At 39.6% G+C, this 16,027-nt stretch overlaps 1 protein-coding gene across 1 annotated transcript; it reads left to right on the top strand.

Moving 5' to 3' along the window:
• The first annotated feature begins 15,238 nt into the window (after positions 1 to 15,238).
• Positions 15,239 to 15,784, top strand: TMEM275 (transmembrane protein 275). Its single transcript, XM_074220854.1, has one exon. The coding sequence runs from the start codon at positions 15,239 to 15,241 to the stop codon at positions 15,782 to 15,784; it is 546 nt and encodes a 181-aa protein (XP_074076955.1).
• The last annotated feature ends 243 nt before the right edge of the window (positions 15,785 to 16,027 follow it).

Here is a 16,027-nt window from a genome sequence, read left to right on the forward strand (position 1 = left end):
TTCTAACTCATTTCTCCAGACTGATTTATCTGGAATTCTTATTTCACTTATAATTCTCTTTTTTATCTCTTTCTTCATTCCTCTCAATTACTACTGCAATCCTTATAACCAAAATATATTTTCCTCTGAGGTTCTGCCTTTAGTTGTTGTAGAAGAACCTCTTCTTCTGACTTTATCTCCTGGGAATCTCTTGCTTCACCATATCTTCCCACAGTATGCATTGTCTTCTTCTGTTAATACATATCTTTAGCCTCTTGGACCCAGACATTGTGCCATAGGCAAACTTGACCCCCTCCTCAACTTTTGAATGGTGTGGTAGGGCCCTATCTGGATCTGATCTCAATTTACTGGGCTCCTGATACTTACTGGCTTCCACTTCCCCTGATGTGTCTGTATTGAGAGTACTGGCAGACGTCACTGTCCTAAATCACAGCTCTACAATATTGACCACGTCTTGTCAGGGCACTTCTGGGTTCTTCATATCACCCTGGAACATACTGGATCAATAAGCCAACAAGCTCTTATTATGTGCCAGATTTTATACTCATCTCTAGAGATACAAATTTCAAGGAGCTTAAGCAACAGAAAAGAGGAGTTGAATGGGGAAGAACCAGGAAGAGGTAAGAGGAGGTACCACAAGGGTGACTGAGTCCAGAGAATCTAGTCTGATGTCCTTCTCCAAAATGGAGGTTTAGGGAAGGTCTTATCAATAGGAGAAGGGATCTACAGGAGCAGAGTTGAGGCACAGTAGCTCAGCCCAGAAAGTGAAAGATGACTGGTCTGGGGCCTTTCCCCAAAATGGAAGTTCTAAGAAAAGCTCATTAATAGAAGAAGGGACCTGCAAGAGTAGAGGGAGGTGGCAGTTGCGGCATGGTGGTTAAGTCCAGACAAACAGAGATGTCATAACCCTCCTTTGGTCTTCCATCATTCCTGGAAAGTCTCTAATCAAGATGTAGGTAAAAGCTATTCAATTGGTCACTCTACTTCTATTTTCTTTACTCTCTAACTTATCTTTTCCACTGCTACACAATCTAGAGATTCCAGAATCTCAGACTCTGATTTGACTTCAAAGACATTTAAACAAAAATCATTTCTACATCATCCTCCACAAATGGTCATCCAATCTCTGTTTAAAGAACTACATTGAGAGGGAATTCACTTGTTTCTTTAGGCAGCTCATTCTTTTGAATAATTCAAATTATTAGTGCAGGATGTTGCACTCACCCCTCAACTCTCTCCAAGATCTCTCTTTCCAGCCTGGGATTGGCTTGATCATCCTTACCCTGCATTAATCTTGGCAATTTTAGGTGCTTTCCCAAAGGGTACCTATAAATAAGGTAATCCTGGTGTTGGTATAAGTCTACACTCATGACAATCCTTCCCAAATGTCTGCCATTTTCCACAAATCATTCATAATACCATCAGCTCTTTTAAAAAATGAATGAATCAATTCAATGACACCATCAACTCCTTTGTTTTGCCTTTAATTTTAAAATCATTTATTTTTCCAACTACGTGTAAAGATAGTTTTCAACAATAATTTTTTGTAAGGTTTTGATTTCCACATTTTTCTCTTACCCTCTCATGTTTTTTTTCTTCTTGTCCTGATTCTTCTTTCACAGCATGATTACTATGGAAATATATTTAACATCATAATACATGTATAACTTAGATTATTCTTTATCGAGGGGAGGGGGTGGGAAGGGAGAGAGGGAGAAACTGCGCTACTATAAATATTTTTCTTTATGTGGAGTTCTATGATCTTATGATCTCTTTGGGATACAAACCTAGTAGTGGTATTGCTGGATCAAAGGGTATGCACAATTTTATCGCCCTTTGGGTATAGTTCCAAATTCTCTCCAGAAAAGTGGATCAATTCACAACTCCATTAACAATGCATTAATGTCCCAGTTTTCCCATATTCCCTCCAATAATGATCATTTTCCTTTTTTTGTTACATTAGCCAATCTAATAGGTGTGAAGTGGTACCTCAGAGTTGTTTTAATTGGCATTTTTATGGGCGGCTAGGTGGCACAGCGGAGAGAACACTGGCCTTGGAGTCAGGAGGTTGAAAGTTCAAATCCAGCCTCAGATACTTGCCACTTAATAGCTGTGTGACCTTGGGCAACTCACTTAAATCTGCTTGCCTCACATTCAGGATCATCTCCAGTAATCCTGATTCACATGTGGTCGCTGGATACAGATGACTCCAGAGAAGCAAGTCAGACAGATGACTTAGCACGGCACCTCTCTAGTTCTTGCGCTTCACATGGCATCATCTCCCTGAGGTCATGGTCTTTTTCGAGAAAGAAGGACAAAGACAACAATTTGCATTTCTCTAATGGATAATGATTTGGAGCATTTTTTCAAATGACTATAGAAAGCTTTAATTTCCTCATCTGAGAATTGTCTGTTCATATCCTTTGACCATTTGTCAATTGAAGAATGACTGGTATGCCTACAAATTTGACTCAATTCTCTATATATTTTAGAAATACCAGTTTTACAAATTATTTCCAATATACTGCATTCCTTTTAATCTTGGTTGCATTGGTTTTATTTGTGAAAAAAACTTTTTAATTTAATGTAATCAAAATGATCCATTTTTGTATTTTATAATATTCCCTATCTCTTGTTTGGTCATGAACTCCACCCATTTCCATAGATCTGACAACTTAATTATTCCTTGTTCCCCTAAGTGAATTTTGGTATCACCTTTTATGTCTAAATCCTGTTCCCATTTTGACATTATCTTGATATCCTGTGCTAAATTTCTACTGTACTATTTTTCAGTTTTCCCAGCATTTTTTTGTTAAAAAGTGAGTTCTTATCACAGAGGTTGGAGTCTTTGGGTTTATCAAACAGTAGATTACTATAGTCATTTACTACTGTTTCTTTTATCCCTTATCTATTCCACTGATCCACAACTCTCTTTCTTTTTTGGGTTAAGTGACGTGCACAAGGTCACTCAGCTAGGACCACTATTTCTTAGCCAGTACCAAACAATTTTGATGATTGTTGCTTTATAATATAATTTATAGATCTGGTATGGCTCCAAATTCTCTCCTTTCTTCTTTTTCCACCTTCCTTCATTAAGAAGGCAAGCAATTTGATATAGGTTATTTATGTGTAGTCATGCAAAACATTTCTATAACAATCATTTCGTGAAAGAAAATATAGACAAAAAGCCCTCAAAAAAGTATGCTTCAATCTGCATTCAGACACCATCAGTTTCTTCTCTGGGGATGAATAGAATTCTTCATCAAGGTCCTTCAGAGTTGACTTGGATCATTGTGTTGCTGAGATTAGCTAAATCATTCATAGCTGATCATCTTCTAATATTGTTACTTTGTACACAATACATTTCACTTTGCATCAGCTCATGAAAGTCTTTCCAGGTTTTCCTGAGAGCATCCTTGCTCATCAATTCTTATAACAGAACAGTATTGCATCATAATCACATTACACAATTTATTCAGCCTTTTCCTAATTGATGGTCATACCTTCAATTTCCAATTTCTTCCCACCAAAAAAGAACTATAAATATTTTTGTCCCATAGGTCCTTTTCTTTTTTGTTTTTATCTCTTTTGGGATATAAAATTAGTAGTGATATTACTAGGGTCAAAGGGTATGCATGGCTTTATAGTTCTTTGGGCATAGTTCCAAATTGCTCTACAGAACGATTGAATCAGTTTACAACTCCACCAACAATGTATTAATGTCTCATTTTTTCCATATCCTTTCCAACATTTGTCATTTTCCTTTTTTGTCCTATTTACCAATTGAATAGCTATGAGATAGTACCTTAAAATTGCTTTAATTTACATTTCTCCAACCAATAGTGAGTTAGAGCTTTTTCCCCCCTATAACTAAAGATAACTGGATCTTTTCTTCATTTATTAACTGGGGAATGGCTCTTATTTTATAAATTTGACTCAGTTCTCTAAATGTTTGAGAAATAAGACCTTTGTCAGAGAAACTTGTTCAAAAGTTTTTGCATAGTTATTACTGTTCACTGTATTTTCCTCCATTCTATTTCCCGCCCCCTACCCTATTTATTCTAATTCTCTCTCCTTTCACTCTTTCTCTCTACAAAACACTTTTGAGGGACAAGATGAAAGGCAAATGAGAATAGAATAAACAGGGGGAGAATAGAATGGAGGGAAATAGCAGTAGTAACTGTGGAAAACCAATTAAAGCAGGTTTCTCTGAAAAAGTCTTAATCTCTCAAACGTATAGAGAACTGAATCAAACTTATATAAATAAGTACCATCAATTCTTTTTTTTGTTTTTAATTATATATGTTATTTATTTTTCCAATTACATGCAACTGTAGTTTCTACCAATTAATTTTTTTTGCAAGTTTTTGAATTTTATAATTTTTCTCCTTTCCTCCCGTTCCTCTCCCCTCCCCTCAACAGAAAGCAATCTGATGTAGGCTTTACATTTGTATTCATTATAAACATAGATCCAAATTGAACATGTTATGAGAGAAGAATCAGATCCAAAAGGAAGAAAGAAAACATTAGGGATAACAAAATTACATAATACATAAGACAACTTTTAAAAATTAAAGATAATAAACTTTAATCTTCATTTAAAGTTCACAGTTCCTCCTCTGGATATGGATAGTATTTTCTATTGCAGGTCCCCTAAAATTATCCCTGATTATTGCATTGATGGAATGAACAAGTCCACCATGATGGATCATCACCCCATGTTGTTAATGTGTATAATGTTCTTATGGTTCTGCTCATTTCACTCAGAATCAGTTCATGCAAATCTTTCCAGGCTTCTCTGAAATCCCATCCCTCATGATTTCAAAAAACAATAATGTTAAATCAAATACTTATACCACAATTTGTTCATACCGATTGATGGGCATTCCCTTAATTCCCAATTCCTTGCCACTACAAAAAGAGCTGCTATGAATATTTTTGTACATGTAAGATTTTTACCCCTTTTCATGATCTCTTCAGGATACAGACCCAGTAGTAGTATTACTCGATCAACTCTACATGTTATCTGTGATGTCCACCAAAATCTGTGCTCAGTGCCATTGGTTTTTGTTTTTTATCCTCTATGAGCAGCTTTTCTTGATATCTTCTCTGTGATTTCTCAAACTGGCTTCTCAAACTTTTGATCATTGGCTTCTAATGCCTCAATCAGGACTTCCTTTTAAATAGTGACTCATCTCTAATATAGGTTGAGTCCCCCAATTCCTATTTCTGTCAGATATAACACAAATAGCTATTATACAATAGTGCCAAACAGTTCTTTAATTTACAATTTCTCTGCAATAAACCCCAAAGTCCTAAAAATAGTCATATTCAAAGAAGCTGAGCAGGGAAACAATGCACTACATACAACCTTCAGTCAATCATTTTGCTTTCCCTTAGGTTTTCAGAACTCTCCATGTTTTTCCCCAAGTTTTTCCTTCTGTTTCTCCCACCAATCTCTTTTTTTCTTCCCCTTTCAGAAAATAAAATGTCAACATAAGAAAATGTTACATTAGGAATACTTTAGGGGCGGCTAGGTGGTGCAGTGCACTCTGCCCTGGAGTCAGGAGTACCTGTGTTCAAATCTGACCTTAGACACTTAGTAATTACCTAGCTGTGTAGCCTTGGGCAAGCCACTTAACCCCATTGCCTTGCAAAAACCCTTTTAAAAAAAAAGGAATACTTTAGAGATTGTACAGCTAAATTGCTCAATCTGTTCATTGTACAGGAAGAGAAACTGAGGTTCAAATAGGGGAAGAATCTTGATACAGAAAAATAAATGCAAACTAAACTCATTACTAGACCAAAGAGAGTAGAGATCCTTTGAGCTTGTGCATGTATGTGTATGTGTATGACTGACAGACATACAGACAAGCTGGAAGAGACTAAGACTGAGACTGTGTCTTCTTTTAGACTGCCTATGGATCTGTGTGACACAGAGGGAGAGCAGAAATTACAGAGGAGGATTTTTGCTCAGGTACAGGTTGAAAATTTCTTTCAGCTCTCAATTTCTAAAATGCTATTATTTGAGTTAAAATCATAGCTAGGGATCAGAATTTCAGCTTCCAAATTTGAATTCTACTGCCAGAATTCCGTAAGCCTCAGTGAAAGGCCCACAATGGTCCCTGTCTTCTCCCCCAGAGCCAGACCATCATCCCTAGGGACACATCTTTGGATCCAGGGGAGATACAGGCAGCTTCTCAGACCCCAGGACCAAGGATGTAGTCTGGAACAAGCAGCTCCAAGGCTCCCTGAAGAGTGAATGATATGAGCTCAGTGCTAGCATCACCCATTCAATTAGAATGACTCATAATACACCCATCTTGATAGAATTGAAGTGAGATGGAGTCACTGAATGGGTGAGCTGGAAAAACCCTCTGATTAAAGAAGAGAAAACTGGGGTTCAGAGAAAGGAAAAATACCCAGAACTCTAATAGTGAAGAGAAGATGCAGCCCAGGTTTTCCAGCTCCTAGTCCAGGTCTCTCTCTCCTCTTGTTTCCCCGACCCAAGGAAGCTGAGAAGAGATGATAGCAGAGGTGGAGACAAATTCAGTTTCATTCCCTGAGTTGGTCCAAAAGAGGTCTAGGTTCACCACAACTTTAGAGAAAGCCATGGACATAGTGGAGTCAATGTAGGACAGCAAAGTCCAGCCTAGCCCAACCCTGTGACAACAGTGTAAGGGAAGCTAACCTAGATACCCTCAAGCTATTGTGGCATAATATAATTAGAGCTAGAAAGGTCCTTAGAGGTCATCCTGTGCTACTCCATTTTATAAATGGAGAAACTGAAACTTCAAAAGGTTTAGTGACTTGTCCAAGCTCGCACAGTAAGTAGCAGTTAGAATTTGAATGAAGTTCTATACTCTTTCCAGGGCTGTATCCATAGATTAGCCCTTTTATATCTGAGATTCTTTCCAAATCTGTGGTTTTGAAATTGCATGTAAGGGTCTGTTTTGGGTAGAGGATGAGGAGAGGCAGAAAGGAATCAGTCCCAAGCCCTGCTCTCATAGTGTTCATAATCTATTGGTCCAAGAAAAAGAGAAAAGAGGGCATTATCAGGCTCAAGCCTTTCCTTCACAGTACCCACTTTGTCAGGGGTATGATGAAGACACCCAGGTCTTTGATACAAGGTAAAATATGAAAAGTGGGGGGATTCAAAAGGCTGGCACAGAGATAGAGGCAAGAAAATAAGGCTGAACACTGGAATAAGCCAGCAGGATTCAGGGCAAAGGGTTTCCTTTGAAATCTAAGAAACTCAAATCAAATCCAGTTCTGCCTCTAAGTACCAGCCTGTGTGTGAACCACAGGAATCTTGGTACTTGGTATCCATTCTAGTCCCTGGTTTCTTCTTGTTGTTGGCTCAGGGAGGGATGGGAAAGAACTGGGATATACTATCATCATACAAGTGTTCTTCACTGTTGTTGACTGTCCAAAAGTACCCATACACTCCAGACTTCCTATTTGCCAGGTCTCTACTCTTTACTGCTTCCAACTGGGGCTATGTAGGGGCTGGTCTTGAGTTCTGGGCAAGTGACGGACCCTTCCAAGTGTCAAAGCTCTGTGGAGAAGAGAATGCAAATCAATTTCCAACTGCCAGGGCCTCCCCCAGCTTCTCCTTGACTTCCATATTTCCTGGATTTTTCTATTCCTGTTATTTAATTTCCAAAGTGAAACCCTTAAAATTCTATTTTTTTTAGGTTTTTTGCAAGGCAAATGGGGTTAAGTGGCTTGCCCAAGGCCACACAGCTAGATAATTATGAAGTGTCTGAGGCCAAATTTGAACCCAGGTACTCTTGACTCCAGGGCCAGTGCTTTATCCACTATGCCACCTAGCCGCCCCAAAACCCTTAAAATTCTACAAGGGTATATCCCTAAAATCCAAGTATCTAAGTCCCCCTCCAGGATCCCATTAGAGAATCACTCTAGTCACACTGGAGCACCTGGCAAGGGAATCGAGACATTCTCTTGCTATAGATAGGTTCAGGTGGCTGAAAGGATCATTGACTGGGACTAGCTGAGTAAGTGCCCACTCTCTATGAGAGACTCAGAACTGAAAGAGGCCTTTAAAACCATTACTTCTGACCTCTCATTTTACAAGTGAAGAACAGAGATGCAGATACTTGACCAAAGTTACACAGCAAACCAATAACCACAATCAGCACTGCTAAACCATGATGATATTTAAAAAGTCTGTGTTGCCAAGGAGCATCCAATCTAAGTCACCAGCTCTACTTCTCTCCTTCTAGGACTAACATGACTGGCTAAGGAGGCACCTATGGAGGGGAAGGGTAGAATGGAAGACCTACAAAGAGGAGAAACGTAATATCCCCCAGGTGAAGGGGAGAATGGATCCCTCCTCCCACAGAGACCTTGGTCTCATGAAACCTCAGGTGCAAGCATACACATCCATGGATAGGAAGGACAATGGGATAAAGAACCCAGTCAGACTTACAGATATGGGCATTAGAAAGGACAGAGGATTAGAAAATGTTTGGAGTAGAGTGACCCCTGGGTCATGTTGGAGACTACTGCTTCTTACTCTCCAGTCAGTTCAAGAGGACTTCCCAGTAGAGAGGGAATGACGCATTCTTTATTAATGACAGAGGCATGAAAGACTGAAGTGAGAACTAAGGGAGAACTGTTCTTGATTATAGGTAGTTAGATTAATCTGGAATCAAGTCATGGTAAATAGGGGAATGATGGGATAGTTTACTTTAAATATGAAAGGGTGGGGTGGTCTTTTCTAGAGGCTAGGGATCAATGCAATTATCTCTTCAGTGAGGCAGGCTTCAGTCTCTGTTTCTATAATGGCACACCCCCATGTATCTGGATCAGGTTTCTAGAGGCTCCTGGGTCCTAGGGTTGGGGCAAGGATTAGTGAAGAAGGTATCTTATTAGCTATGTGACCCTTGACAAGGCACTGTATTAGAGGTTTGGCTTCTTGATTTTCAAAACTGGGATAAAAGACATGCGTGTTTCCCTTCCAGTGTTTCTGTGATAATCAATTGAGAAAATATGTAAGGTGCTTTACAAACTTTAAGATATTGAGATAAGTCCATTAGATTTGTTGATTAAGAGATCACCGGGCCTTTGGAGAGAGCAGTTTTTGGTAAAATGATGAAGTTGGAAGTGAAACTGCAGGAGCTAGATAAGCCATTGATGAGGAAAAGTTATCCATTTAGTCCAAAACAGAGAGCACTTTTTGCGATAACTAAGAATTAGAAACAAAGTAGATGCCCATCCACTGGGGAATGGCTAAGCAAGCTGTGGTATGTGAATGTAATGGACTAATTACTCTGTTCTGAGAAATGTGTGTGATAGATACAGAAAAGCATGGAGGAGCAGCTAGATGGCAAAATGGATAGACCACTGGCCCTGGAGTTAGGAGGACCTGATTCAAATCTGGTCTCAGACACTTAATAATTGTATAGCTGTGTGATCTTGGGCAAATTATTTAACCCCATTGCCTTAAATAAATTTTAAAAAGAAGAAAAGCATAGAAAGATCTATATGAACTGATGCAGAATGACATAAACAGAACCAAGAAAACAATATACATAGTAACTACAACAATACAGATGAAAATCATATGAAAAACTCAAAAGTAGATGTAACAAAATAATAGAGGATTTTTTTATTCAAGCAGGATTTGAATGAAGAATTATGGAAAAAAAACACACCCAATCCACTCCTTGGTGGAGTTGAGAGATCCACAACCATTTACACATTGCACATGTTTTCAGGATTTTTCAATATATTGATCAGTTCTATTGACTTTTTTTCCCATCTTAAAAAAAATACTATTGGGGTGGCTAATTGGCACAGTGGATAGAGCATTGGCCCTGGAGTCAGGAGTCCCTGAATTCAAATCTGGCCTCAGACACTTAATAATTACCTAGCTGTGAGGCCTTGGGCAAGCCACTTAACCCCATTGCCTTGTAAAAACTAAAAAAAAAAAATACTATTTATCATATGGGATGGTTCTCAGAGGAGAATGATGCATGAGATAATGTGGTGATTTAAGAAACAGAAAACATCAATAAAAATTTATTTTAAAAAATTTAATGAAGTATAACTGTAATGAATGCCCTGGATATGGAATCACAATTTCCTAGCTTTAAAATATCCATTTTTTAATATCCTATCTTTCTCTGAAGAATCCTCATTAAGTTTGCTGTGAGGCATAGTATTAATGGAAGAAAAATCATCACAGTTCTCAGCTGAACTTGTTCTCTTTAGGGCACAGCATCTCCACTACCGCTAAGCTAGAGTGGATGTTCAGCTGCTGCACAGTGTCTCCACTGGATGAGGCAATCCACCACTGAGCTAGGCTGGGCCCAGGGGTTGCTGGGTGGGACCAAGAAGGTCATTTATCACTAGGCAACTACTTTTGCCTCAAATAAGATGGGCTACTTGGCGAATAGGTAGAGTTGCTGCTGGGCCTGGATGAGGAAGAACATTAACTATAAGACCCTTCTCAAGAGCATGGCATCTCTATGGAAGAAGTCGATGATGATGATGATAAAAACTAATAGCTTACATTTACATAGTGCTGCAAAGTTTGCAGAGTTTTACAAATATCTCATTTTGTCTCACAACAACCCTGAGAGTTAGATTCTTTTATTATTTCCATTTTTCACATAAGGATACTGAGGCAAACTGCAGTTGAGACTTGCTTAGGTTCACAGCTGGATTTGAACTCAGATCTTCCTAACTCCTAGTGCAGTGCTCTAACCACCTAGTTGATCTGATAGATTCCCTGAGCAGCTGATAGGCAGCTACAGTACAGCTTACCTTGGCTGGGTGGTACTGTGCTTCTTCAGTCCTCTTTCCAGATGGAGTGCTACGATGTGCTTCCATTCAGGGCAATGACAACCTAAGATTGCCAGAAGCCTCTCCTGTTTTGAAGAGAGTCCTTAAAATGTCAGCTTTGGGTTTGTCACCCCAAGCAGGTGAGAAAGTATGAATGTAGCCTGTGACTCAGAGGCAACTTCATTGTCTGTTCTGGCCTCTTCAGAAGCGATTGAGCCATTCTTTCTAAGGTACACATTCTTTTGTATCTTCACCTTTACATTTCTATGCCTCTCTTTTTTGTTTCTCTTGACCTTTTGAGTTTGTTGTTGCTTTTTCTTTTGAAGTCTCCCTGGAGTACACCAATGCATTAATAAACCTCAGGAAAATGTTCTTATGATCCACAATGTGTGGAGATAGGTGTCTTCAGAGAAAGAGAGAACAGGTCTCAGAAGGAAAAAAACTTGGGAAAAAATAAAGGAAAAAACAGAGCAGATAAAAAACATCCACCCTGGAGTCAGGAAGACCTAAATTCAAATCTGACCTCAGACAGTTGACTTACTAGCTGTGTGACTCTGGGCAAGTCACTTAATCCCATTTGCCTCTGTTTCCTCATATGTGAAATGGACTCTGCCAAGAAAACCCCAAATGGAGTCCTGAACTGAAAAATGACAGAAAACTGGGTTTAAAACTGGGAATGTAAAGAAAAATAAGAGACAGTCCCTGCCCAGCAAAGAACTCAGTCTTGTAGAGAAGATGGCTTGCTTAAATCTATGTGCAACGAAGATATAGATAAGATAAATTGGAAATAATCAGCTTAATCAACTAAAGCAAAGGAAGACTGGCATTGATTTCCTGTTGAAACTAAGATTTACACAGTCTATATTAAGTAATTCTTTTCTTTTTTTGGCAAGGCAGTGGGGTTAAGTGGCTTTCCCAAGGCCAAACAGTTAGGTAATTAAGTGTCTGAGGTCAAATTTGAACTCAGGTACTCCTGACTCCAGGGCTAGTGCTCTATTCACTGATCCACTTAGCCACCCCCACAGTCTATATTAGAGGCAGGATTTGAACCTAGGGTTTCTCAGAAGACCAATTTTCTATCCACTGTACCACTCTGCCTCTCATGTCTTTAGATGTTAAGTGAAAGTCACCTAGGAAGTGGAACTTTGGCTGGTCCAGTCAGAGTCACTCCAGCACTGGATTCCACCTCAGAGGGGAAAAGGTACTATTCAACATCTAGGCAATATAATTTAGTGGCAGGAGACACTAGTGTCTTTGGGAATTTTGAAAGAGGAGAGATGGCTCTTGAGCTGAATTTTGAAGAAAAGTAAGTATTCTAAGAGGCCAAATGAGGAAGAGAACATTATAGATGTGAAAAATTAAAGGTTGTGTATAAGGAACAGAAAAAGGCCCATTTGATGCATGAAAGGGAAAGGGATGATGGAACCAGATTCTAAGGGAATTCAAAATTAAATATCAACTATCATCATTCAGTAAATCAACACTGATTAAGCCCCTACTGTGTACCAAACACTATGATAAGTACTAATAATAAAAAGAAAAGCAAAAGACTGACCGTGGGGTAGGTAAGTAACACAGTGGATAGAGTATGAGAGAACCTGAGTTCAAATTTGACTCCAGATACTCATTACCTGTATGACCCTAGGCAAGTCACTTAAACTCCAATTATATATATGACTGACCCTAACCATGAGGAACTCATAGTTTAATGGGGGAAACAATTTTCAAACAACTATATACAAATGATTATGTGCAGGATAAAGAAAAAATAACCAACAAAGAGAAGGCACTAGAATTAAAAGAGATTGGGAAAGTCTTCCAGTAGAAGGAAAAGTTGAGACTTGAATGAAGTCAAGTCAAAAGGTGGAGATGAGGAGGTACAGAATTCCAGGCATGGGGGGCAGTCAGAGAAAATGCTTGGGGCCAGGGATGAAAATACTTATTCAAAGAATCACAGGACAGAATTGTACAAGGGAGATGGGAATGGTGTTGGTAAAGTATTGGAAAAAAAAACCTGGAAAGAAATTAGGGGGCTAGGTTATGAAGACTTTTGCCAGATAAAGGATTTTATTTTGGAGGTTATCAGAGAACAATTGGATTTTATGGAATAGGGAGTGATGTGGTTAGATCTGCACTTTAGGGAAATCATTTTGATGACTAGTAAATGGTGAATTAGATGGGAAAGGAAATTTGTGTCAAGCTGACCAACGGCAGGCAATCATAATATAGGTGGAAGGTGATGAAGATATACACTGAGAAGACAGTAGTGTTAGATGAGAGAAGGGGGGCATATTTTAGAGGTTATAAAGTTATAAAAAGGTTATAAAGTTAAAATTGATAAACTTTGGTAAAAGTGAATGAAGGAGTGGGGGGTGAAAGAAAGTGAATAATTGATTATTATTCAATAATAATAATTATAGGGGTGGCTAGGTGGTGCAGTGGATAAAGCACCGGCCCTGGAGTCAGGAGGACCTGGGTTCAAATCCTGTCTCAAACATTTAATAATTACCTAGCTGTGTGGCCTTGGGCAAGCCACTTAACCCCATTATTATCTTGTTCCCATCTTTTTCAATGGAATTCAGGTAGAAACAGCCCTGAAACAAGATGATATCTTGCTATTATTTGTTTCTAAACAACCTTCTAATGACTTGTGCAAATATGGCTGAATAAAAGTATTAGCATCACATGTAGGCTCGGGGAGAGTTTAGTGACAGAAAAGTCAACAGGAAAGATGGAAATCTCATTCTTTTTCCATTTGCCTTTGATTTCTTGCCCGGGTCTCTTATTCTTTCCCCTTTCTGTGTAGCTTTAAAGATAGTGATTTTTTAGATTAATGGCATCTAATAAATTTTAGTGTAACTGAATTTTTATGAATAAATGTTACATCCAGGCGACAGTGAGCAAGCCAGTTTAGTCTGTTTTTAATGATCTCGTTTATTGACTGAGCTCTCCAGGACATTTGGCACTCTGTATTTATAAGATGGGGATTTGTCCTGTCCATGAAAAATAACAAGCTTAGGAAATAGAATTCTAGTCCTCGGGTCATGTCTTTGTGGGGATTCAGGAGTTGCTCAATTTTTATAGTCTTCAGTATTGTGTGCCACAGTCCCTCCCATCTCCTCATATAATCTAGATTAGTTACAAAATTGAGTTCCTTAAGGCTAGTCCTTCTGAAATTTCTGGTAATTCAGAAGATCTAGTCCTGAGTATCTGTCATAAACTCCTATTCCCACCAACAAACCTGGTCCCCTTCAGTCATTACTTGCACTCCTTTTGGTGGATTTATTTATTGGAAGTCACATTCCTGTAGCTGTCACTCATGAGGAGACTTTTGATTCTATTCTCATATTTTAGTTAAGCTAGACTTTCTACTGAGTTCATCATTTTCTATACATTCAACAAACCTGAAGGTACAATGCCTGTTACTGACCTTTATTATAACTTGCTAAAGTAATAAGATCTGCTTATCCTAAGACCATTTTTCTAAGTTTTTAAAAATTGATTATTGTGGTCGTTGTTTTTTGATTTACTTATATAAGGGAAGAGATGAAAAATAAGGGCCATAGTCCCAGAAGTTTATGTAATTTGGTGGCCCCAATTCTCTGGAAGTGTGTGGTGACAAGTGGAGTAGCCCAGCAATCCACTTCAGAGCATAAACAGTTTTGGTGAAGGTGTCTTATCTGCTTGCTGCATAGTGAAGATGGTTGACTACTGGGCCAATGCATTCATGTTCTCCTCCTTCCTGCCACCTCAAAGGTATGAGGATAACTCTCTGAGGTGTAGAGGGTAGATGGGGATCCACCAGGGTCTGTGGTATGCATTCTTAGTTCTAACTCATCAGCCCACCCAAATACTGGGTCACCACCCAGTAACCAGACAAACAGAGTCAATACAACTAATACCTGAACTGAAGTCTCTGAAATGAAGGACTAGGACCCTCCATTGGACATCACTTCCATCAAACACACCTGCTCCTATAACTGGGTTCTCATCTGTCATTTTCCTCATTAGACTTACTGGCTATGTGACGTTGGACAAGTCCTTTCCTCCTCTCTGGGTCCCTCACTATATAGTGAAGTATTTGGTCTAGATTAAGAGTTTTTAAACCTATAATCCATGAATGGGTTTTTTAAAAAATATATATTTTGATAACTATAATTCATTGTAATTGGTTTCCTTACAAACCTAAGATATTATATGTTATGTGTTTTAAAATATTATGATGAGAACAGGCTTCATGAAGCTGACAAAAGTATCCATGACATAAAAAAGGTTAGGAAACTCTCATCCAGAGGATCTCTGAGATTCCTCCCAGGTTTAAGTTGTGTGATTATATAATTTGCCTTATCTCTCTTCAGGAGCAGCCCACCCCCTGGCCTTGGAAGAGCAGACAGAACATTGATGACTGGCTGGTGGCACCAGGACAATGGCTGAGGAGAAGAGCTTGGGAAGTCAGGCTCCCAACACCCTGAGGAAAGCTCGCCCAGCTGGTCTCCCTTCCCCTGCCCTTTGCTGTGCCTGTGGCCTTTGCATCATGCTTGCAGGTATCAACATCACCCTGGTGGGTGCCTTTGCCACCTTCCTGCCAGGCCACAACCCACCCATCATCATTGGGCCAGTCCTACTTGTCCTGGCTCTAGGCTTCTTCGGGGCCTGCTGTGTCTGTAGCCGTCGGCCCCCTGCTCCTGGTGCTCGCCATGCCAAGGCAGGCAATGCGCCAGGCCCTTGTCGGGCAGGTCGGGCTACATTTGAGATGGAGACCAGTGAACACACAGTCCAAGACACAACAGCTGTGCAGCTGAGTCCCATTCCATCCCCTGCTTCCTCCCGCCACTCCAGTCCTGGCCCCGAAGGGGGTCCTCGGACCTGCCGCCTCTTCACTACAGAGTCTGAGGGCCCAGTGGGAGCCAGCTATGTATCTGGAACAGAGGGAGTCCAGCTGAGCCTGCCTCAGGAACTTTCCACCTCCTAAGGGATCCCCCTATGGAACATTTGAAGAGAAAGTCATTAAACAGAGTACACCTTGGGACTCTCCAAGGGTCTCAGGGTGATGGATGAAGTGTACTGGAAAGCCCACAGACAAAACAAGGGGATCATTAAGTTTAGTGGTCTGGGACTATTTGGGTTTGAATCTTGACTCTGCTATTTACTACCTGTTCTTCTCTGAATCTCTAAAAATCATGAGCCCTCTCACCTGACCTTGTGCCTTCCTCTA

This window comes from Macrotis lagotis, chromosome 2 (assembly GCF_037893015.1).
Source record: "Macrotis lagotis isolate mMagLag1 chromosome 2, bilby.v1.9.chrom.fasta, whole genome shotgun sequence".
Classification (NCBI taxonomy): domain Eukaryota; kingdom Metazoa; phylum Chordata; class Mammalia; order Peramelemorphia; family Peramelidae; genus Macrotis; species Macrotis lagotis.